Source organism: Stegostoma tigrinum, chromosome 8, assembly GCF_030684315.1.
Source record: "Stegostoma tigrinum isolate sSteTig4 chromosome 8, sSteTig4.hap1, whole genome shotgun sequence".
NCBI classification, from domain to species: Eukaryota; Metazoa; Chordata; class Chondrichthyes; order Orectolobiformes; family Stegostomatidae; genus Stegostoma; species Stegostoma tigrinum.
The window spans coordinates 40379818-40404714 of NC_081361.1; the positions used below are offsets into that span (position 1 = coordinate 40379818).

Consider the following 24897-nt stretch of genomic DNA (forward strand, 5'->3'; position numbering starts at 1 on the left):
TTTCAAAGTTTGCACATAACGCAAAACTTAGAATTGTAAACTGTGAGAAGGACATCGTAGAACACTAGAAGGACATAAACAAGTTGGTGGAGTGGGTAGATGTTTGGCACAAAAACAAAAATTGCTGGAGAAACCCAGCAGACCTGGTGGCATATTTGGAAGGGAAGTAGAGTTAACATTTCAAGTCCAGTGACCCTTCTTCAGACCCTGTTTGGCAGGCGAGTTTCAATGCAGAGGTGGTGCATTTTGTTAGGAAGAATATTGAAAGACGATATGAAACAGGGGGTACAGGTCCTCATGGGAGGCTGATACAGAAGGTAAAGTCGCAAGGGGTCAGAGGTGAGCTTGCAAGATGGATAAAAAAACTGCCTCGATCATAGAAGATAGAGGGTAGCAGTGGAAGGGTGTATTTCTGAATGGAAGGCTGTGACTAGTGGTGTTCCTCAGGGATCGGTGTTGGGACGTTAGCTGTTTGTAATATATATAAATGGTTTGGAAGAGAATATAACTGGTTTGATTAGTAAGTTTGCCAATGACACAAAGGTTGGAGGACTTGCAGATAGCAATGAAGACTGTCAAAAGATACAACAGGATATAGATCGGTTGGTGACTTGAACAGAGATGGCAGATGGAGTTTAACCCAGAAAAATGAGAGGTAATGCATTTTGGAAGATTTAATCTGGATGGAAAATATACAATAAATGGCAGAACCCTTAAGAGTATTGATAGGCAGAGGGATCTGGGTGTCACTGAAAGTGACAACGCAGGTGGAAAAGGTAGTCAACAAGGCATATGGCATGCTTGCCTTCATCGGCTGGAGCATTGAGTTTAAAAATTTGCTGGTGATGTTGTAGTTTTATTGAACCTTAGTTAGGCCACATTTGGACATTGTGTTCAGTTCTGGTCACCACACTACCAGAAGGATGTGGTGGCTTTGGAGAGGGTACAGAAAAGATTTACCAGGATGTTGCCTGGTATGGAGGACAACAGCTATGAGGAGAGGTTGGAGAAACTTGGGTTGTTCTCACTGGAACTAGAGGTTGAAGGGACACCTGATAGAGGTCTACAAGATTATGAAGGTCACGGACAGACTGAACAGTCAGAAGCCATTTCCAAGGGTGGAAGAGTCAGTTATCAGGAGCCATGGGGTTAAGGTGTGAGGGGCAAGGTTTAAAAGTGATGTACGAGGTAAGTTTTTTTACACAGAGGGCGGTGGGTGTCTTGCTGCCAGAGGAGGTCATGGAAGGAGATACCATAGTGACATTTAAAGGGTGTCTTGACAAATTTGTGAATATGATGGGATTAGAGGGATACGGTCCCCGGAAGGACAGGGGGTTTTAGTTGTGACTGGCAGCATGTCGGTGCAGGCTTAGAGGGTTGAAGGGCCTGTTCCTGTACTGTAATTTCCTTTGTTGTTTTAGGTGTAAAGGGGTGAAGAAGCAGAGGTACCTATGTGCATAGATCATTGTAACTGGCAGGATATGCAGAGAGTGTTGTAGTTTTGAGTTGAAAAAGTGATATCGCCAGACCAGATTGTTAAGGATTATTTGGACATGACAATGAGCAATTGGAGGTACAGGAAAATAGGATGAAATACTCAAAGTGATTAGCCACCATTAATGTAATAAAAAGTTTTGGCGTGAAGGTAACTGCATAACCTTCACTGTCCGCGGTAACCATTCTTTTATGCAGTTGACAATAGAGCCACCTGGGAATGTTTTTCAACTTGTTTTCTGCACAACTGAATGCCTGGATAAGTACTGAAAATATTACAAAATGGCAATACAGCACTTAACGTTGGTCATGTTTGATTTCCTTCTCTCTTTGTAGTTCAAGCTTTTCAATTCTGTTTCCCTTTCCATTGCTCTTTTTGTCCTTTCTTCCTTTCTGCTCCCTTTATATTTCTCTTTTCCCTTTTTCTTCAGATTTGATATATTTTTCATTTATCTTTGTATCCCTTTTTCCTCTAACTTTTGTTTCACTTAAAAGAAAATCTAACTAAATCTTTCATATTTCTAGTGGTGGCATCCCAATTTCAGGTTTCCCACTTTCTAAAACTAAATGGTAGCTAATCACTTTGAGTATTTCATCCTTACAAAATCCTACTAAGTCCATCAGTTCACCCATAACCAAAGATTTAAAATATTCCACTGTTATGTCTTCTACTCTCAGAAAAGTTTTAGCAACTTTAACAACATATTGACAACATAATATATTCACAACAACACTTCTGTTTTAGGCCCATTACCCTCACATACTCATTTCAGGTCCTCTCAATTTCAACAAATTCCAATCGTGCATGAGTCCCCATTTTGTGATGATCCCAGATGTTACATTAAAGTTAACTTCACAGAACTGAAATGACTACTTTATTTTACCCTAAAATTCAAATTCCCAAAGGATAATAATATAAAATATACTTAAATGAGTGCAAAAAACACCATCATTTGTATTGTGCCTTCACTGAACTGGCTGGGTGAAAGATACCTGCATGGTGTATGCAATGTGCACATAGCAAGCCAGCTCGCACATTCGTACTACAGCATTATATTTGAACAAGGAAAGAGCCTGGCAAAAGGTAACCTGCTACACCTTCACTGTGTGGAAAGGTGTTGAGGGAAAGGGAAAGGACGAAAACCAGAAATTGCTGGAAAAGCTCAATAGTTTGGGCGGCACGGTGGCACAGTGGTTAGCACTGCAGCCTCACAGCACCAGGGACCCGGGTTCAATTCCAGCCTCGGGTAACTGTCTGTGTGGAGTTTGCACATTCTCCCCATGCCTGCATGGGTTTCTCCGGGTGCTCTGGTTTCCTCCCACAGTCCAAAGATGTGCAGGCTAGGTGGATCAGCTATCCTAAAATTGCCCGTAGTGTTCAGGGGTGTGTGGGTTATAGGGGTATGGGTCTGGGTGAGATGCTTCAAGGGGCGGTGTGGACTTGTTGGGCCAAAGGGCCTGTTTCCATACTGTAGGGAATCTAATCAGTTAGCAGCATCTGTGGAGATAAAGCAAAATTAACTCTTTGGGTCTAGTGACCCTCCAGAAGAAGCTCTTGCCTCTGGTTTTTGAGGAGTTGAGAAATATTTTGAGAGGAACAGTTCCTTCAAAATGTTGATGGGGAAGTAGAGGGTGCGACATATCTGGGGATGGTGGAAATGATGGTAATGGTCCATGAGTGTGAAGGCTCAATGTAAAGTCAAGGAAAAGTTAGGCTTTGCCTGAGAGAGACTCAAAAGTGATTGGCTTGAGAGCTGTGAGGAGGGGTTAAATTAAGGGCAGGGGGCGTTAGAGGGAGTGGTGAGGTAGGTTTGTAGCTTTTGAGGCAGGTGCTGTGTTTAGTTTAGTGCTGGGTTTGATCAGAAAAGAACAAAAAGTTCTGAGGGTCACTGAACCCAAAGCGTTAACTGATTTTTTTCTCCACAGATGCAGCCAGACCTGCTGAGTTTTTCCAGCAACTTCTGGCTTTGTTCCTGATTTATAGCATCCACAGTTCTTAAGGGTTTTATTTTAATCAGAAAGGGGTGGGGTCTGTATATGCGTGGCACGAAACAGAAATTGCTGGAAATGTTCAGCAAGTCTGCCAGCATCTGTGCAGAGAAAGCAGCGCAGTGTTTAGGTTAACAAAGTGTGAAGCTGGATGAACACAGCAGGCCAAGCAGCATCTCAGGAGCACAAAAGCTGACGTTTCGGACCTAGACCCTTCATCAGAGAGGTCTAGGCCCGAAACATCAGCTTTTGTGCTCCTGAAATGCTGCTTGGCCTGCTGTGTTCATCCAGCTTCACACTTTGTTATCTTGGATTCTCCAGCATCTGCAGTTCCCATTATCACTGATGCAGTGTTTAGGTAGAGGATCAAGGTTTGGGTACAGGGCGGGGCTTAGTGCAAGGCGCCGTGTTCAGGGAGGGGGCGTGGCTTAGTGTGGTGCTCCGTGGTTTGGGAGAGGGTCGGCTTAATTTGCTGCGCTTCGTTTATCTAGGCCTGGCTTTAAACTGTGGGTTTTAAAGCGAACACGAATATTTCGGTTTGTGGCAATGGCGGAGCAGTACATTGAAATTGACGGAGGGATAATGGAGGGGGTGAGTGATGCTGTTGACTGAAGTTGAGTTTATCTGCTCCGGCTGCGATCCCTCGGTCTTTGGGCCTTGTTGCGGCCTTAAAACGACAAGGGAGCAGCAATTTCACAGCCAACACTATCCTGTTGCTGCAGCGTGAAGATTTGAAAGGTTTCCTCATTGTGGGGTTTGCATAAAAAAAAGATTGAAAGAAAACCCGCCAGGAATTTGGTCAGCGACATGTTTTTCGAGCCTGGGATTCAGAATATTCCCATGGTTTGAGAAGCTCTGTCACTGTCCGGTAGAGCAAACTCTGGCCTATTTCGAAATTTAATGGATATTTAGTTTTCTCTACTGTATTACTGAATTCCAGACGCCTGAAGACTTGCACTGTTCAGGGGATAAATCCCTAATCAAGGGAGCTGTTGTAGTTGCAACTGGAAACCTGCACATTTAAAGTAGATAAATGTAGCATGCACCTGGACAAATCCAATTGTTTAGGCCTTTTTATTATAACTGCGTATATCACCGCAATAGGGTTAACCAAAAACCTCTTGATTGAAATTAAATTGCGTTTCTTACAAACGTTAGGTAGCGGTGGGATATGATTTGGGAAGAAAATAAGTTGCAATTAGGAACATTTTATACGTATGAGACAAGTAGTTATTTTGACCAAGGTAATATTGATGAGATAGCATAAACTACGGCGGGATATTGCCAAGATGCTTCATACTATTGTTTACCTACTGTTACGTTGTTAAAAAGATGCATGTGAATTCAGACGTGCAACAGAAAGGCACTGGTACGTTTGTAGTAAAGTGTGGAGCTGGATGAACACAGCAGGCCAAGCAGCATCTTAGGAGCACAAAAGCTGACGTTTTGGGCCTAGACCCTTTTATCAGTAAAGGTGGAGGGGGAGAGGGTTCTGAAATAAATAGGGAGAAAGGGGGTGGTGGATTGAAGATGGATAGAGGAGGAGATTACAAGAGAGTTGCAGTGGGAGAGAGATCCCCTGGGGTTTGTCCGGAGGGAGGAGGATAACTTCATGTTAGGGATCCCTGAAAGAGGCTTCGCAGTGACGTTAAAATTGTATCAGATAATGGGAACTGCAGATGCTGGAGAATCTGAGATAACAAAGTGTGGAGCTGGATGAACACACCAGGCCAAGCAGCATCTTAGGAGCACAAAGGCATTTGAAAGTTAGTCATCCTGAGTACATGACATAACATTAGGGTATTAGCTATGGTTCAGTTTGATTGCATTCTTGCCTTTTAAGTCCAAGCTTGTAAGTATAAGTTCAAAGCAGCTGTCTTTTAAAAACCATCTCCTCATTGCCATGACCTGGGAGGGGGCTTCCATCAGTCTGTCCAGCAACTGTTTTGAGCTGAGCTAGGCTGTTGGCAATCTTGACATCCCATTCAAACCTGGACCAACCACCTGATTGCCAAATTTTCATTACAGCTACCGCCTACTTTGATCTCCATAAACATCACCTGCATCTGGACCAACCCTGATCTTAACTCATTTGTAGCTGAAACTCCCAACCATGATTTTGTAACTGTTAGACTTGACAGTTCTCTCTAAACTCCCCTCACCCCTCCATAAACTTCAATTGATCCAAAACACAACACTGTGAATTATGTCACACACTGAATACAGCTTGTTGAATTTTTCCAGGGAGGACAGATTTTACGTGTTTGCACAGCATTAAGTTGTCTACAAGGAGTCAAGATAAAAATCCATAATATACGAGCTGGGAGAAGCACACCTGGACTACGGTAAGTGCAACAAAAGTTTGTTATCAGTATGACTGATTTGCTTTTCCTTTTCTGTCTGCTCCTGATGTGTTTGACCTAATATTGCAGTTCTACATTTTGTACTGCCTGTACAAGCCCTGAATCATATAAACAAATACTACGTTTTTCAGAGCCTTCATTTTCTTGCAGCAAGTTGGGTCAATGGACTGAGGAGGGGCAGATGGAGTTTGATTTTGGTAAATGCAAGGTATTGCATTTTGGTCAAACAAACAAGGGCAGGCCTTGCACAATTAATAGTAGGGCCCTGGGTAGTCATAGAATCCTATAACATGGAAATAGACCCTTCGGTCCAACCAGTCTCTGCCAAACATAACTCCAAACTAAACTAGCTCCACCTGCCCGTACCCGGCTTGTATCCCTCCAAACCTTTCCTATTCATGTACTTATCTACATGTCTTTTAAATCTTGTAATTGTACCCACACGCAAACCACCCTCTTTTTAAAAAAAATTGCCCCACGTCTTTGAAATCTCTGTCCTTTCACCTTAAAAATATGCCCTCTAGTCTTGAAATTCCCCAATAATTCTATCTATACCCCACATTATTTTATAAATTTCTAAAAGGTAGCCCTTAAACTTCCTAGCTCCAGTGAAAAAAGTCCCAACCTATCCAGCCTTTCTTTATAACTCAAACCTTCCAAACCAGGCAACATTCTGGTAAATCTCTTCTGAGCCCTTGCAAGCTTGATAGTATCCTCCCAATAATTGGTCAGCTGGAACAGGACACAGTATTCCAGAAGAGGCCTCACCAATGTCCTGTACAAACTCAAAGTAACGTCCCAATCCCTAAACTTAAAGGACTGAGCAATGTAGGCAAGCATACCAAATGCCTTTTTAACCACCCTGTCTATATGTGATGCACACTTCAAAGAATTACACTCCTCAACCCCTAGGTCTCTACAACACTACCCAAGGCCCTACCATTAATTGTATAAGCCTTACACTTGTTTGTTATACCAAAATGCAGTACCTCACATTATTCCAGATTGAACACTATCTGCCATTTTTCAGCCCATTGACCCATTGGTTCAAGATCCCTTTGTAATCTCGGAAAACATTCTTCACTGTCTACTTTAACACCAACTTTGGTATCATCCTCAAACATGCTAACCATGCCTTGTATATTCTCATCCAAATTACTGACAAACAAAAGAGGAACCAGAACTGACCTAAGGGTTCAGGTACATAATTCTTTTAAAATTGCATCACAAGTAGACAGGATGGTTAATAGGGTGTTTAGCATGCATGCCTTCATTACTCAAAGGTCTGAGCATAGGAGTTGGGACATCATGCTGAGGTTGTACAGGAGTTTTGAGTCTTCTTCTGGAGTACTGTGATATACAAAGGATATTATTAAGTTGGAGAGGGTTCAGAAAAGATTTACTAGGATTCCTCTGGGAATGGAGGGAGTTTGAGTTATAAAAATAGGCTAGTATTTTTTCCCACTGGAGCATAGGAGGTTGAGTGGTGACCTTAAAGAAGTTTATAAAATCATCAGGGACACAGTAAACGTGAATAGCAAGGGTTCTTCCCCTAGGGTGTGAGAGTTCAAAACTAGGGGACTTCTTTTTAAGGTGAGAGGATAAAGTTTTAAAAAGGACTGTTTTGTAGAGAGTTTGGGTGCTGAATGAACTGCCAGAGGAAGTGGTGGATGCAGGTACAGTTAAAACATTTTAAACTATAGTTGGATAAGTATATGAATAGGAAGGGATTGGAGGGATATGGAACAAATGCAGGCAAATGTGACCAGTTTAGTTTGGCGACATGGTTGACATGGACTTGTTTGACCGAAGAGACTGTACTACTCTATAATATCTGGTTCAGGTTGTATTGAGAGTAGACTGCAAACTTGCGGGAGAATCGTAAAATGTATAGTTAATTGAAATGAAAACATACAAGTCTACTGTCCTGGCATTTTAAAATTGTTTCTCTTCAAATTATTTTGTGATTCCCTGTTCATATTATGGCCACTTGCAGTAATATAATTCCATGTAATAACTTGAGTTGGGCTGAGGGAATGACAGAGCAATTACTTTCTATTTCATTCTATGCTTCATCTGACAGCCAAACTGGATGGGAATATATTTCCTCCAGTTAATTAATGGAAGACTGAAGCCACGGCTTTCACTTCCTGCACCCAAATCCATTGCCTAGTTACAGTCTGAGACTAAACGAGTCTGTTTACATACAGTTGTCGCATTAGAACCTGAGATAAGCTTCCAATTTCATGTTCATCCCATCGCTAAGGTTGCCCATTTGTATCTCAGTAATATTAACCAAGTTCATTTCTGTTTTTTAGCTTGTCTGCTCTGCAACTTCGCTTGTGCCTTCATTGGTATAATCAACTATCAATCAGAATCAATGCACTCCTGGATGGTGTCCTATATTATACTGTACTCTTTGTAAACATGAGGTCATCCAAACTTCTGAGATGGCAAGAACTGCAGATGCTGGAGTCAGGGATAACAAAGTATAGACCTGGAGGAAAACAGAAAAGAAAAAAGTAAAAGTTTCTGAAGAAGGGTCCCAACCTGAAACGTTAGCTTTCCTGTTCCTCTGATGCTGCCTGGCCTGCTGTGTTCCTCCAGCTCCACACTTTGTAATCATCGTCATCCAAATTTCACTGTCTTAACTTGCATCAGATCCCATTTAACTATCATCCTGTTGCTTGCTGACCCACATCTTCAGGCAGAATTCAAACTTGATTAACAAAACCCATATTCTTGATCAGTAAGGGGAATGAATGGTTATGGGGAAAGGGACAGAGAAATGGTCTTTGGGAATACCAGATCACCTGTGATCCAACTCAACGGCAGAGCAGGCTCAAGGGGTGAACAGCCTGCCCTGATTCCTAATTCTTATTGTCTTACAGTTTTCTTGTTTGGAATTTAAAACTAAGCTGTCATTGGTTTTTAAATGACAATCTGGTTCACTCATATCCTTTTTAATGGAAGGAAATCTACCATCCTGGAAATTGACCCTATATATAGTGTAGAGAGTCAGCTCATTCAAGGTCAGTTTGTAATGGATAACAAAAGCTGGCCTTACCAACATCGCCCATATTCCATTACTAATTATTATTTTTAGAAAACTGTCCTTATTCTGGCTATAATTTGCTGTCTAACTTATGAAAACAGCTGGTGCCAGAAATGGATGAATATTAAGTAGGTACAGAAAAGGGAATCTTCTGTGATTACATTGTAGATGCAGAATGGAGAAAATCTTATTCTACATCTAATCTTGATAAAGGAGATCATTATGCAAGCCCTGGATGCCAAGTACCAACATACGTCGTCTTAATAAGCACAAATGTTCATTTTCAGAAACCTTTAAAACTTACTTTCTATAAATACTAAATTAAGATTACTTTGATTTTAAGGCCACAGCATCTTTCAGGGCTTGAGATGGTTCGTGATTTATGTGATGGTTGTCTTGAAGAAGCAAATGTTGGTTCCACAGAAATCTCCTTCTCTCCAGGTAAAATCAAGGGAGGAAGCCATGTTGCAGATACAAAAACAGCTGGGTGAGTACAAGTACTGCTTGATATTTATTCAAGGAGAAAGTAAGAGCGCAACTATTGCAGGACTCGTCACCTAAACACTGTCTTTGTGCATCCCATGAAAGCTCAATTATTCAAGTCTGGAGATAGAATACTCTTGGGCAGCTTCCCGCTTGCATTCTTCTCCAACCGCGCGCCCCCCCCCCCACCAAAGGGGAGACAATACTTATTCAAGTCCCCAGTAAACTTGAACTCATCTGAAACCTTTGCCTTGTCTCATCTTAATTTGCACTAAGCATGTTAATTATTTCAGCCAATTTTAACAACAGTTAACTGAATTAGATTATATTAGATTCCCTACAGTGTGGAAACGGGCCCTTTGGCCCAACAAGTCCACACCGCCCCTTGAAGCATCCCACCCAGAGCCATCCACCTATAACCCACACGCCCCTGAGCACTACAGGCAATTTAGCATGGCCAATCCACCTAGCCTGCACATCTTTGGACTGTGGGAGGAAACCAAAGTACCCAGAGGAAACCCACACACACACCGGGAGAATGTGCAAACTCCACACAGGCAGTCGCCCAAGGCTGGAATTGAACCCGGCTCCCTGGTACCCTGAGGCTGCAGTGCTAACCATTAAGCCACCATGCTGCAGAATTGAGAGCCACAATACAACAGTACCACCCTGTCTGTATATGGATTAAGTTGTTGTTCTGTCTGGAAATCTGCCTTTTTTAGAAGTCTGAGTGATAAGCAGTTACTCATTTCATGATCAATGTAGTGTATAAAGATCTTTGTAGGATTAAGTGTTGGTTGTCACTCAGTGATCAGCTTGTTTCAGTCTAACAACGACGATGTAGGCGCTATGACCTTAAAACTTTGGGCAAAGAATAGAACCTAAACTTTGTAAACAAAGGTCTCTTTAAACTTATAGACAACAAGGTGTAGAGCTGGATAAACGCAGCAGGCCAAGCAGCATCAGAGGAGCAGGAAAGCTAATGTTTCGGGTCTTGACCCTTCAGAATGGGGGAGGGGAAGGGGATTCTGAAATAAATAGGGAGAAAGGGGGAGGCGGATAGAAGATGAGCAAAGGAGAAGATAGGTGGAGAGGAGACAGACAGGTCAAGGAGGTGGGGTTGGAGCTAGTGAAGGTGAGTGTAGGTGGGGAGGTAGGGAGTTGATATGTCGGTCAGGGTAGGATGAACAGGTCAAGGGGGCAGCATGAGGCTAGTAGTAGGAGATGGAGGTGGGCTTGAGGTGGGAGGAGTGGATAGGTGGGAGGATACGTTAGGAGGGTGGGTACAAGTTGGGCTGGTTTTGGGATGCGGTTGGGGGAGAGGAGATTTTGAAGCTTGTGAAGTCCACATATATAAATTTATAGGCTGTTCTCTCGTTTACCATTATTTGCTCACAACTGGGAAAAATACAATAACACTACTTCGAACATTATGAACAATGGGGATTATGTTGGATGTCAAGGAAACAATGGAAGTCAGTAAAGATAATGGCAATGAGTGAGTGTGACCTGAGTGATAAGACAATCTGAACCTTCTAGAGGACAGAAGAGAGGAGGCTGGCCAGAAAAGCATTGGTATAGTTGATTCTGAAGGCACCAAAAGTGTGATGTTGTTTTTAGCAGTGGATGAAGTAGAGAAGCAGATCATGTTAAGGAAGTGGCAGTGTAAAGTCTCTAATAGAGAGGAATCATAGGATCAAATAGGATGCAGTGAAGTTGGGGCTGTCCAATGTTGTAATTTGTTAGGGAACATTGATTTTTCCTTTCACGGGTTTTACATAGGAACAAGAGCAGGCCACTCTAGATCATAGCTGACCATGCACCTCAATGCCATTTTCCTGAACTGCCCCTGTATCCTTTGACTTGACTGTCTACATATCATTCTCTCTTGAATTCACTCATTGCTTCCACACTTTTCTGGGACAGTAAATTCCTAAGATTCACTGCCTTTGACTGAAGATATTTCTCCTCATCTCAGACCTGAATGACTCACCCCTTATTCTGAGCCTCCTCCACTCTACCAAGCACCACTACCACCTGTCCTCGGGGGAACCATCCTTTCTGCATCTATCTTGTTGAACTTTTTAGAATTGTGTAAGTTTCAGTAAATTCACTAAATTTTTCTTTATGCAAGAGAATGCAAGTTTAGTCTCCTCAGTCTTTCTCGTTGGACAGGAATGCCATTCCAGCAAGGTCTGATCAATCTCCACTGCACTTTTTCTATGGCAAGTATGTCCTTCCTTAGAAAAAGGGACCAGACAGCGCACAATACTCCAGATGCAATCTCACCATTTGCAATAATGCTTCCTCCATTACACTCCCTGTTGCAGCATGCAAGGGCAAAGACAAGGACAAAGCCAACTTAATCATAACTGATTTAAAATTGGATTACAGTAGCTAGCACTCTGCGGTCTGTATTGTTAGTAGAAAATCACTGAAGCTTCCAGATATGGAGATAGGTGTTCTTTTTACAAGAGAAGGAATGTTTGTAGTCATCTCGTAGGAGCACATCATGACTTTTGAGAGGGGTTTCTTGAACGATGTTGGAAAATAGTGATGATTCTTAACGAAATATGAAAGATGCTCATTTTTTAGGTTCCATGTTTTCTCTACAATGTACATTGTGTGCCGTTTGTATGCAAATATTTGTCAAACCAAGGCACCTTCAATACATTTTAAATTCAAGTTTTAAAATAATTTCAAATTAATCTTAATGTTTATAATTAATTAAACATCCATTGTACTGGTGTTTTTTTTTCCAGCAACATTCTGGATATAATAGTGCAGATAAACTTGCTTATGCTCATGTTAGAAGTAGAATTAGGTTTATTGTCAAATGTACTCCAGCACAGGAGTACAATGAAAAATTTAGTGTCACCCCTCCACAGCACCATCTTCGGTACAAAATACCTAGGTACAAATCTTAGATACAAAATAGACAAATTTTAAAAAAACTACTTACTTTAGTGATCCACTCTAAAAGTTAGAAAATAAGAAATGTTAAATAAAAGTTAGAAATGTTACAATATAATTACAAACATTGAGGCAGCTTTGTAGACCTTCCTAAGTTTAATCAGGGTGCTGTAAACCTGGAAGCCTTAGTGCTAAATTATAATGGAAGTTAACTTTTTTAGAATGCAACTAATATATTTTGTAATTTGTGTTGAAACTTACAATGATTTTAGTCAAGGTTCCTCAATTTCCCAAAGTGGATTCCCTAGGTATATATACTTGATATGCAGTAATATAGAACCTGTCACTTATCACTTCTGTGTTCTTGAAAAGGCGGTCATCAGTGAGTTTTTACGTCAGAAAAACTAGCCATCTACAGAACTCTCAATTTTTGTGAACTATCCAAATGTACTAGTTACTTTTTACCAGAATGATATTTGCCATGCATGATTATTGCACTTGATGTGTCATTAAGCAGTGTGTTTTTTGCTTTTTAGAAGCGTCTGTCTATTAATGCAGGTTGCTACTCCTTGTGTACTCTTTGCTGCTTCTCCATCGGAACTGATTTTACGAGGAGGGACAAATGCTGAGATGGCCCCACAAATCGACTATACCTTACTTGTAAGAGCTGACTGACTTGCTGATAAATGCATCAATCTTTATCCTTCCCAAAGAAACTGTTCTTGGCTTAATACAAAATAAATGTTGAATTTTGATTATTTTTCTTATGTGTATAGGTTTTTAAATAATATTTCCATTTTGCTTTGTTAATCTTTAAACCTCTTTCACTGTAACTGTTACTCTGACAAAGAGGATGGTTAACGAACTCCATGAGAGCTTCCAAGTAGCTCGTGAGCATAATATTTTGTAACATTAAAGGCCCCTAATCTCACTCAGTTATATATATTCTGGCAGTATAACGAAGATCAGTGCCTAGACTTAGAGAGAAATGGATGTGTACTGTACCATTTTTGCAGAACTATCCACATTTAACAATTTAGTTTCACAATTGGTTACTATGGTCTCTTCACTGAACAGTTAGTGCATAAAAGTTTGTTATTTTTTAATCTCACTCTTTAAGTAATTGCTGATTTAAGCAGGTTGACCAGATAATCAGTGGAAGCCTTTTTAATAAAAACCATTTGAATTTTAGCAGCTAATTTTTCATATTGAAGAAAGTAGGGTTCATCTAACATTCTGTTTTCTTCACTCAGTTTAGTGGTAGATGTGAGGAAAAGAGTGGCCCTTAAAGTTGAACTAACTAAGCTTTCTGTACTTTAGGTATTTAAACCAGTGATTGAAAAGTTTGGATTTCAATTCAACTGTGATTTAAAAATGAGGTATGTATAAAGGACTTGAATTTGAAAGTTATCAGTGTCAGTGACTTGTACTTAATTTGCATTAAAGTCTTCATGATCGAAGGAAAAGTCTTTTTGTTCCCCTTGATGATTTTCTTAACCTTCATTCTTTCACAACTGTATGTCTTGTATTTTTAAATTATGGTTAGCTGTGAAATGGCTTGCACACCCGAAACGTTATACGAATGACAGTTCTTCAAATATTACCTACTGAGCAAACAGCTCAGCAATTTTCATCTCCTGGTTAACTTTAAAAGTTAAGTTGGTCCATCATTTGTCACTATGTTGATTATTGCCAAATATGGTCTGGGAATTGGAAATAGTAAACTATTATGATTAAAAAGTAAAATTTTTTGTTAGGGTCACATGAAGTTGAGTGGAGTCACACAGGGGTGGCGATAATTATTGCTGGACTGTTAATCCAAGACCCAGGTAACATTCTGGGAAAACAAGATAACAAGGTGTGAAGCTGGATGAACACAGCAGGCCAAGCAGCATCTCAGGGGCACAAAAGCTGATGTTTCGGGCCTAGACCCTTCATCAGAGAGGGGGATGGGGAGAGGGTTCTGGAATAAATAGGGAGAGAGGGGGAGGTGGACCGAAGATGGAGAGAAAAGAAGATAGGTGGAGAGGAGAGTATAGGTGGGGAGGGGATAGATCAGTCCAGGCAAGACGGACAGGTCAAGGAGGCAGGGTGAGGTAGTAGGTAGGAAATGGAGGTGCGGCTTGAGGTGGGAGGAAGGGATGGGTGAGAGGAACAACAGGCTAGGGAAGCAGAGACGGGCTAGGCTGGTTTTGGGATGCAGTGGGTGGGGGGGGGTAGATTTTGAAGCTTGTGAAGCCCACATTGATACCATTGGGCTGCAGGGTTCCCAAGCGGAATGAGAGTTGCTGTTCCTGCAACCTTCGGGTGGCGTCATTGTGGCACTGCAGGAGGCCCATGATGGACGCGTCATCTGAGGAATGGGAGGGAGAGTTAAAATGGTTCGCGATGGGGAGGTGCAGTTGTTTATTGCGAACCGAGCAGACGTGTTCTGCAAAGCAGTCCCTGAGCCTCTGCTTGGTTTCCCCAATGTAGAGGAAGCCACGCCGGGTACAATGGATGCAGTATATAACCATTTTAACTCCCCCTCCCATTCCTCAGACGACATGTCCATCATGGGCCTCCTGCAGTGCCACAATGATGCCACCCGAAGGTTGCAGGAACAGCAACTCTTATTCAGCTTGGGAACCCTGCAGCCCAATGGTATCAATGTGGGCTTCACAAGCTTCAAAATCTCCCCTTCCCCCACTGCATCCCAAAACCAGCCCAGTTCTTCCCCTCCCCCCACAGCATTACTAAACCAGCCCAGCTCGTCCCCTCCCCTCTCTGCATCCCAAAACCAGCCCAGCCCATCTCCGCTTCCCTAACCTGTTCTTCCTCTCACCCATCCCTTCCTCCCACCTCAAGCCACACCTCCATTTCCTACCTATTACCTCATCCCGCCTCCTTGACCTGTCCATCTTCCCTGGACTGACCTATCCCCTCCCTACCTCCCCACCTATACTCTCCTCTCCACCTATCTTTTTTTTCTCCATCTTCGGTCCACCTCCCCCTCTCTCCCTATTTATTCCAGAACCCTCTCCCCATCCCCCTCTCTGAAGGGTCTAGGCCTGAAACGTCAGCTTTTGTGCTCCTGAGATGCTGCTTGGCCTGCTGTGTTTATCCAGCTTCACACTTTGTTATCTTGGATTCTCCAGCATCTGCAGTTACCATTATCACCTAACATTCTGGGAACCTGGATTTGAATCCCGCCAAGGTAGATGGTGGAATTTGCATTCCATAAATATCTGAAATTAAGAATCTCATGATGATCGTGACTCCCTCGTCGACTGTTGGAAAAACTCATCTGGCTCACTACTGTCCTTTAGGGAGGGAAACTGGTCTAGACATGACTCCCAGATCCCACAGCAATGTGGTTGACTCTTAACTGCCCTCTGGGCAATTAGGAATGGGCAATAAATGCTGCCTAGCCAGGGACACACTCATCCCATGAATGAATAAAGGACAAAAAACTCTTCTCTGAAGACATATCCTGCTGTTTCCAATTCCTCTTGAAATATAATACACGGACACTTTTTCAAACCTTGTTTGGGTGTCTGTTCTTTGTATATAAACCAAAGTGGTGAACCTTACAGTATTCAACAATAAATGGGCATCTGGATAAATTGTGGTGCACTAGTGTGTGCTGGAATTTGCATTCATGACACTACTGTTTTTGAGCCAATAGTTTTTTTTTCCTCTCTTTTTAGAGGTTACTATCCGAAGGGTGGTGGTGAAGTAAGAGTAAAGATATCTCCGGTGAAACAGCTGACTCCAATAAACATGACAGAGAGAGGAACAATCACAAAGATTCACGGAAGAGCTTTTGTTGCTGGAGTTCTGCCATTAAAGGTCATAATCAAATGTTACATCATTTTTACTGTAACATGTTTTTTTTCTGTTTTTTTTTCTATTTTTCCTATTTGAAAATTCTGCTTTATTTGTTGGTTAAAATGTTCTCAAATTCCATTTTGATTTGTTTTTGTTTTATTTAGAGCATTGCATTAAATAACCAAACATAATTTTATGGATTGTAAAATTGGCTTAGGGCTTGTAAATCCAAAGTGGTATGTCATGGTTACATTTGCTGTGGTATACTGACCATTTAGAAATGGTTCCATCAAGGAATTATTCACCTGAAGAACAGTGAAAAATTGAAAATGCAGGTTTAAACTATGATTGCACATGACTTGCAGGGGATTTTGAAGGAATTTTTGTAAGTCATTATAGGGATGTATGTAGGTTTATGTGCGCGACAGCAGTTTAAAAACTAATTATTTTAGCTGTCTGCCAACCAGATGAATCTGAAATTGCTTCCTCAATTGTATGTAACACAATTTTTAACCAAACGTTGCAGAGATGGTGGTTTTTTTTTGAACATTAAAAATTTGCATTGTTGTAACAATTGTTATCATTTTTAAAAAAGTGAATTGCACTGGGATGAGAAAGAACTAAAGGTGGGTTTTTTTTCTCTCATTATTAGCTTGCAAATGAGATGGCATCAGCAGCTGTTCGGTGCATCAGAAAAGAAATGCGTGACATTTACGTAAACATTCAGTCTGTGCAGGAGCCTAAGGACAAGGCTTTTGGGAATGGAAATGGAATTATGTAAGAAGTAAAATGTGTAATTGCACACCAATTAATTTTTTTAAATTCTGGTTCAACTGAGATTTTAGGGTTGCCAGCTTGCAACATGAGTCTTTTTCATAAATGTTTGTTTCCTTTTCCTGAGTGTCAGGTGATCTACAGAAATCTGTGCCTGAGGTATGTTTCACATTGAATTAAAAGGTGAAACATTCATCTTGTCTTAAGGCTGCTACATATTTCTTCAAAATGTGTGTGGTTTTTAATGACCTCTGATGAGGAGAGTGCAATCTTGGTGAAATTGTTCACTGCGGACCCAGTGGAACTATTATCACACACTCTCTCCTTTCTCAGTGATGGCATTAATCAAAAGGGCCTCTCACTTCTTACCCAGTACATGTGCCAATCACTGGGGAAGCCATGGCATAGCGTAGCAAGTCCACCACTAGTCTTCCAGAGTTGTTTTTTGGGATCTAGGTTTGAATCCCACCATGGTAGCTAGAATTCAAATTAAAATTCAACCAAAAATCTACAAGACTGAGGGCTCTTGAGGTGCAGTGGTGGTGTTCCTACCCCTGATCCATGAGGCTTGGGTTCAATTCCCACTTGCTCCAGAGACACGTAATAACATCTGTGAATAACGGGTATCTATTTACTGACCATGCCCTATAATCTTGCTACCAGCTCACGATTTTTGGTTTTCAGTTATTGGATCTTTTTTAACGATGTTCTGATCACTTAATTATTCAAGAGTACCTGATCATTATCTGTATTTGTGGATGTGAACCAACTTCTTTTGCATCTAGGTGACAGTATTCAGAATGAAAGCACTCATTGATCATTCAGGATTTAACATTTGGTGCCCTGGCATATTGTTGTTAATGTACTACTTCCATCATTTTTTTAAAAAATTCAATCGTCCAATGTGCGTGTCACAAGCTAGCCAGCATTTATTGTGTCTCCCTGGCTGGCTTTGAGAAGGTGGTGGTGAGCTGCTGCCTCGAACCGCTGCAGTTCGCGTGCTGTAGGTAGACTCACAATTCCCTTGGGGAGGGAATTCCAGAATTGTGACTTAGAGAATGAAGGAACAAAAGTAAATTTCCAAGTCAGGACAGTCAGCAGCTTGAAGGGGACCTTGCTGTTGGTAGCGTTCCCATGCATCTGCTGCCCTTGGAAATAGTCACAGATTTGGAAGGTGCAGTCTAAGAATCTTTGGTGAAATTCTGCAGTACTGAGCATCAGTGGTGGAGGGAGTGAATGTGGTGGCAGTCAAGTGGGCTTCTTTGTTCTGGATCCTGTCAGGCTTCTTGAGTGTTGGAGCTGTCAGGCAAGTGGGGAATAATCCATCACACTCATGAGGTGTGCCTTTTAAATGGTGCACAGGCTCTGGGGAATCAGGAGGTGAGTTATTGACACACTATTCCTCGCCTCTGATCTGATTATAACCAGTGCATTTGTGAGATTGAACTTCTGGTCAGTAAACTCAACAGTAATTCCAGGATGTTGACAGTGGGGGATTCAGTGATGATAGCGCCATTGAATATGATGGGCTGGTAGTTAGATTTTCTCTTATTGGACATGGTCATTTCCTTGCATTTGTGTGATGTGAATGTCACTTGCCACTTATGAGCCCAAGCCCGGATATTGTCCAGATGTTATTGCATTTGAATGCTGATTGCTTCAGTATCTGAGGAATTACAAACAGTGCTGAAATGCTGTGCCATCATTTTCAAACATCCCCACTTCCGACCTCATGATGGAAAGGTCATTGATGAAGCAGCTGAAAATGGTTAGGCCTGGGACAGTATCCTGAGGAATTCCTGTAGAGATGCCCAGGTGCTGAGATGACTGACCTCTAACAATCATAACCGTCTTCCTACGTACCGGGTATGACTGCAACCAGCAGAGGTTTGCTCCCTGATAGCCACTGATTCCAGTTTTGCAAGTGCCGTTTGATGCCACACTCAATTGAATGCATTCTTGATGACCAGGGTTGTCACTGTCACCTCACGTCTGGAATTCAACTCTTTTGTCCATGTTTGAACCAAGCTGTAATGAAGTCAGGAGCTGAGTAGCCCTGGTGGAACTCACTGGATGTCACTTGAGCATGAATGATATTGTTGATCAGATGCTGCTTGACAGCGCTGTTGATGACACCATCCATCACTTTGATGAATGAGTGCAGACTGGTGAGGCGGTAAACAGCTGCATTGGATTTGTATTGCTTTTTGTGTATAGGACATACTTGGGCAATTTTACACATTGTCTGTTTTGTAACTGTATTAGAAGAGCCCGGGAAGGAGAGTGGCAAGTTGTACCATTCAAGAAGTATTTTTTTTAATGGTATTTTAGGGCAGGAATAGAACTAAAAAAACAGGAGCAGAAATTTGGGAATCCCAAAACTTTCTATGTCACTTTATGCTCTGCTTCTGAAAATTGAACACTGTGCACATAGTGTGTGAAGTCAAGCAGTACAATTGTGGGTTTGCAAACTTGGCAGTGTTTACAACTACAAACATTATGGAGAATCAGAATCCTGATAAAGCAGAACCTGAGGTTTTCAATTCTTGAACCATTTCAAGGAATAGTTTAATATTAATGATAGTTAACTATTAGTAGAAAGCTGTGAAAATAATCTGCAGTACTGACAGTGAAGTGTTTGCACCTCTTTATAGGAACAAGTTTGGTCAAAATTCAGAATGCTCATTGAAAAGAAATTTGAATTAAAATCAACTTTGCAAAATAAATTAAGGATAGTTCCAGAGATAGCAAGAACTGCAGATGCTGGAGAATCTGAGATAACAAGATGTAGAGCTGGATGAACACAGCAGGCCAAGCAGCATCGTAGGAGCAGGAAGGCTGATGTTTCGGGCCTTTTTCTGAAGAAGGGTTTAGGCCCGAAACGTCAGCCTTCCTGCTGCTTGGCCTGTTGTGTTCATCCAGCTCTACAGCTTCGTAAATTAAAGAGCTCTTCTTTCCAGATATGCATCTCCTCAGTTACTGCAATGTTAAATTTTTATACCAGCTAGGTTCTTTGACACCTCCTGTTTTTGAAGTGGGTGGGCATTGCCAAGCTCAATTAAGCCTATGCTTTTGAAGTGATTTCTGTCTATTATTAGAAGTGCTTTTACATAAATGACTTCAGGTGGATTATTCAATGCATTTCAACTGTAAAACGAATGAGAATTTTGTGATTTGCTGTTTTTCTAACTGCAGCAACCAGGTGGCCAGTGATGTAAGTTTATTGCTGTAAAATGTTTCTGATTTGAGTCATTCTACCAGTATCAAAGAAAAGAACTTTTTTTACACTAAGTAGAATGAATCTTCATGATCAGGGGTCTGACTCCCCTGCTATCCTTTCTTGTATCCATTACATAATCAGAATTTTATGAGCTGGTTACATGTTCTCCCGTTCTAAGGTGTGATGCGTTGAATTACTTAGTAGAGATAAAAGAAAATAAAGTGGAATCAAGCAGCTTCAAGTCACTATTCGCAGTCCGTGCGTGATGACTTTCATTTGTACTTCATCCAGATTGGGAAGTGTTGTAGTAGTTTATGCCACTATTTATAGCAGCAAATTAAGAATAACTTCAATAAGTAATTTTTAAGAAGTCAATTTTTTGTTTTAATTCTTTGTCCTTTTATAGTATTTTTGCTGAAACATCTACAGGGTGTATCGTCGCAGGATCTGCTCTTGGTAAAAGAGGTAAGGTTGTTTTCAGTGCGAACTATACAATAGCAGGGATTAAGTAATAATTGGTTGCATCCACTGCTGTTTTCATTAGTATTGTGTCTTTAATATAGTAAGAAGTCTAAAGGCACTTTGTGGGTATTTTCTCAGACCAGACTTGATATCCAGCTTCTCGGAGACAATTTCAGCATTAAGTTAATGCAAAGGAATAGGGGATAGCAAGAAAATCACTGATAGTGTTACAGAATTATGGGTGGAGCCATTAAGTGTTAATTGATGCTTGTTGGATTTGTGACAGACATGATTCAACAGTGGTTTTGAAGACATGGGGGAGAAAGAACCCATACTAGACTGTTTGTTCAATGCAGGAGTTGCTGCAGATAAAGTTGGAATCGAAGCCGCAGAGATGCTCATGAAGGATCTTCGACATGGTGGCTGTGTGGACCAGTATTTGCAGGATCAGGTATAGATATATGGCAGATGAGTTTATTATGTCGAACACTTAAATATGCTTTTTGATTATTTTTAATATTTCTTGCTCCAATCTTGCTATCTCCAATGAGTGAATTTTACTGCTTACTATCACATATTGATGGTCCAATACATTAGCACTAACTGTCATAATGTTTCATAAGTGCTACTGCACTAATTCAGTGCAGAACTTCTAAAGTAACTGCCAAGTGGAGCTTAATATACTTAAAATCCAATTTCTCCCTTTTTCACAACAACCAAGTTGCCCTGGATACTGCAAAGGCTATGGTACCGAAGAATTGTGATCCAGAACAAGCTGCACAAAAAGCAGGACAAATCCAACCTGGCCAATTACTGCCCTTTTTGTCTATTTGCAATCATTAACAAAATTATGGAAGGGATTGTTGACAGTGCTATCAAGTGGCATTTGCAGCAGAACAACTGCTCACTAACACTCAGTTTCTGTAGAGCTACTCATCTCCAGACTCATAACAGCCTTCATCCACACATGCACTGTCCACAGGTTGGGGTCCTGCCCACCACCGAAGAAGATGGTTGTTTTTGTTAAAGGTCTATCTTCTCAGCCCAAGGCATTACTGCAGGTGTTCCCCAGTGAAGTGTTCTAGGCCCAAAAATCTTCAGCTGTTTCATTAATGACCATACTTTTATCATAAGAGCAGAAGTTGGGATGTTCGCAGCTGATAGTAAAATTCGCCATATCTCCAGTACTGAAGCAGTTGATGTCTATAGGACAACATCCAGGCTTAGACTTATGGGCTAACAATCACACCACACATTGCCATATAATGACCATCTCAAACAAGAGAGAATCTAACCATCAGCCCTACATGTTCAATGCCATTACCACTGCTGACTAACCCACTATCAACATCCTGGAGGTTACCTTTGATCATAAACTAAACTGGACATGGCATTTAAATATTACAAGAGCAGGTCAGAAGCTAGGCATTCTGCAGCTAGGAGCTATCTTCCTGTTTTCACTCATATCTGTTCATGCCATACATGGCAGAAGCTAAGTGGGCTGGCATACTCTCTCTATTAGCCTGGATGATTGCAGCTTCAACATTCATTGTTAAAGTTTGACACAATCCAGGTCAAGCAGCCCACTTGGGATCACATCCACCAGCTTCGACATTCAGTAGCAGCAGTGTGGACCATCATCAGAATGCATTGCAGGAACACTAAGGCTGTTGTGACAGCACTCTCTCTACCACTTTACAGAGTAGCAGATTGACAACTGCAAGTTCCCTGAAACCACATGCCATCCTTTCTCAGAACTAATCCAATTCCATCACTGTTTGGATCAAAATTGTGGAACTCCATTCCTAAACAGTACTGTGGTGTCCCTACACCACCTGGTACTTTGTTGGTTTAAGAAGGTAGCTCACTACCACCCTCTTCAGAGGAGTTAGGAATGAACAATAAATGTTGGCCTAACCACTGACATCCATATCATATGAACAAATACGCTTTTTAAAAACAAAACCGGCTTAAATCAACTTATTTTAGAAAATAACTTTCACAGTATTTACTCACATACATGATTGAGTTCATAACTAATTTTCTTTTGCTCTTGCTTTTGAAGGCTTTTTCTTCTATTAAACCAATGGCTTAATCTGGGTAGGTCTTAGGGTACTTTCCATAGTAGGAGCACAAAACCCAGCATCTTTTGGTACAGCTAAGAACACCATGCCTTTCTGTATGATCGCTGTCTGTGGATGTTTTTCAAATGAGTAGGAGAGCAATAATGTGACTGTTTTTAACTCATTTCACAAGGTAAAACAATGATCAATATTATGATCACCTCAAATGTGACACTTTTTAATTAATGGTTGAAAACAACAAGCAATCATCTTGCATTGTGATTCCAGTTGTAAAGAGAAATGCTAGATGACACAAGTTTCCCTTAGTTCATAACTTTGTTTTTTAATCATGCACACAAGAGATAGGTTTGAGATCAATATACTATCTGAAACTATGAAACAACAATAAAACTTTCCATCTACATTACACTGGCTTCGTTGTATTATTTATCTGCACTCCAGAAATAAATGGTAAGGAAATACAGGAGATATGTAATTTTGTATTCACCTTTACTCCATATTGTCACTTCTTTACAATTGGTAAATTTTATTTTAAAAGTAACTGCAGAGTGTTGTTGAACAGTATTACCTCAGTCCGTTGCTCCAGAAGAAAGCTCTTTCTTTTGGGCCCAGGTAAAATACAAAGAATTGTTTCAGTGATTGTTGATGTGTCACAAAGCAGTTAAACTTTTTAACTGCATTTTTCTTTGGCTCAGATCATTATATTCATGGCCCTAGCTAACGGTGTCTCCAGAGTAAGAAGTGGGCCCTTGACTCTTCACACGCAGACAGCTATACACTTTGCAGAAATGCTAACTAAGGTCAGTATTCTTGTCATCAAATAAAATATTAGCCTATATTATTACATTAAATCAATTTTCTTTGATACATAGTCATTTCGGTTTTGTTTCTGCTGTCATTGTCATTGTTGCTGAATGAGACATTTTGTCACTTTTAGACACCTTGTTACTATTAACTATTTCCAGGTTAAACATAAAGGATTATGTGCAGGTTAAAACCGTTTTTACCCTAATCATCGCCACCAAGTCAAATACATCACATTTACTGCTGCTGTACTCTAACCAGCCCCTCGAAAGAACACCAGTGTAACGTTTCCATTTTTTTAAAAAAAAGTTTGATGTTCCTAAGGTGGCCTAAAATCTATTGTTTTGAGTTTTGGTGCCTGTCTTGGATACTTTGACAATAAACTTCAGAAGCATGACCTTGTTGCAGAACAAAAGAATTCCTTAAAAAGCAGAGGACAAAACTGACCAATAACTACGATTTTTAGTTTATGACAGACATTTTCAGATTGTTTACTTATGCACATGTACAGTAGTCTACGTAAGCTAGCAGGTGATAACTTGTATAAGAATATTTAGAGCTTGCAGCTGTCACCCTACACGATCACACCTCATTGTAATCATTAAATGCTGGTTATTTGAGCTGCACCCTAAAACTGGCATGTACTTCTAGTATGCAGAGCTCCTTAAGTTAATTAAAAAGTATAGTTTGACCTGAGCAACTCTACTTAGACTTGGACTTTCTCCCACCTCGAGTGTCATGCAATTTATGGGAATACTTAACTCCTGAGCAAATAATGACTGCCTCTGAGCAAAGGCCTATACACTGTGTGGCTGTGCATGTGTAAGAAACCCTGCGTGTGAATAATGTGCCTTTGAACATAATGTGCAGCAATAAAGTAATATAGCATGACAAATAACTTTGATTCTATATGTAAGTTATGAAAAAGAAGATTGCATTTAACCAAGATCTGGTTATATTCTTGCTCAATTAGAATGTTTGTTTTTCTTTCAGGCTAAGTTCACAGTGAGTAAAATAGATGATCAAGAGTCTGGAATAGAAAATAATATCATAGAATGTACAGGCATTGGAATGATAAATCCCAACTTGTGAAGCCTGAAACTGCAAAGTTGCTAATGGAAACAAGAATGCGCATATTCTTGGCTTTAGTTGAGAATACTTAACATCAGAAGTGGATTCCTATGTGTAAAATAAATAAATACAGAATTTAAAAAAAACTGTGCATTATGCTTGTTTGTTTGTTTCTATATACATAGCAATGTGATAGGGAGGTATTAACTGGACAACAGTGAAATGGTACTTTTTGGCAGATGGAGGTGCAGAAACAGACTAAATACCGAATGAAGTTGGATAAAGTACATTCTCTGGAATATTTATTCTATAGCTCCTACACATTTTTTTTAAATGTGGCCTTACTTCATTAAAACATTTTTTGTTGCTGAACAA

The 24897-nt window shown here is 40.7% G+C and overlaps 1 protein-coding gene across 1 annotated transcript; it reads left to right on the forward strand.

The window, feature by feature from the left end:
• Positions 1–3840: 3840 nt before the first annotated feature.
• Positions 3841–24668, forward strand: rtca (RNA 3'-terminal phosphate cyclase). The gene is made up of 11 exons (XM_048539830.2): positions 3841–4074; positions 5728–5828; positions 9245–9388; positions 12834–12957; positions 13618–13676; positions 15987–16128; positions 16760–16884; positions 20508–20566; positions 20920–21014; positions 23343–23447; positions 24445–24668. Exons 1-11 carry the CDS (start codon positions 4030–4032, stop codon positions 24541–24543), a joined length of 1098 nt encoding a protein of 365 aa, XP_048395787.1. The 5' UTR covers positions 3841–4029; the 3' UTR covers positions 24544–24668.
• The last annotated feature ends 229 nt before the right edge of the window (positions 24669–24897 follow it).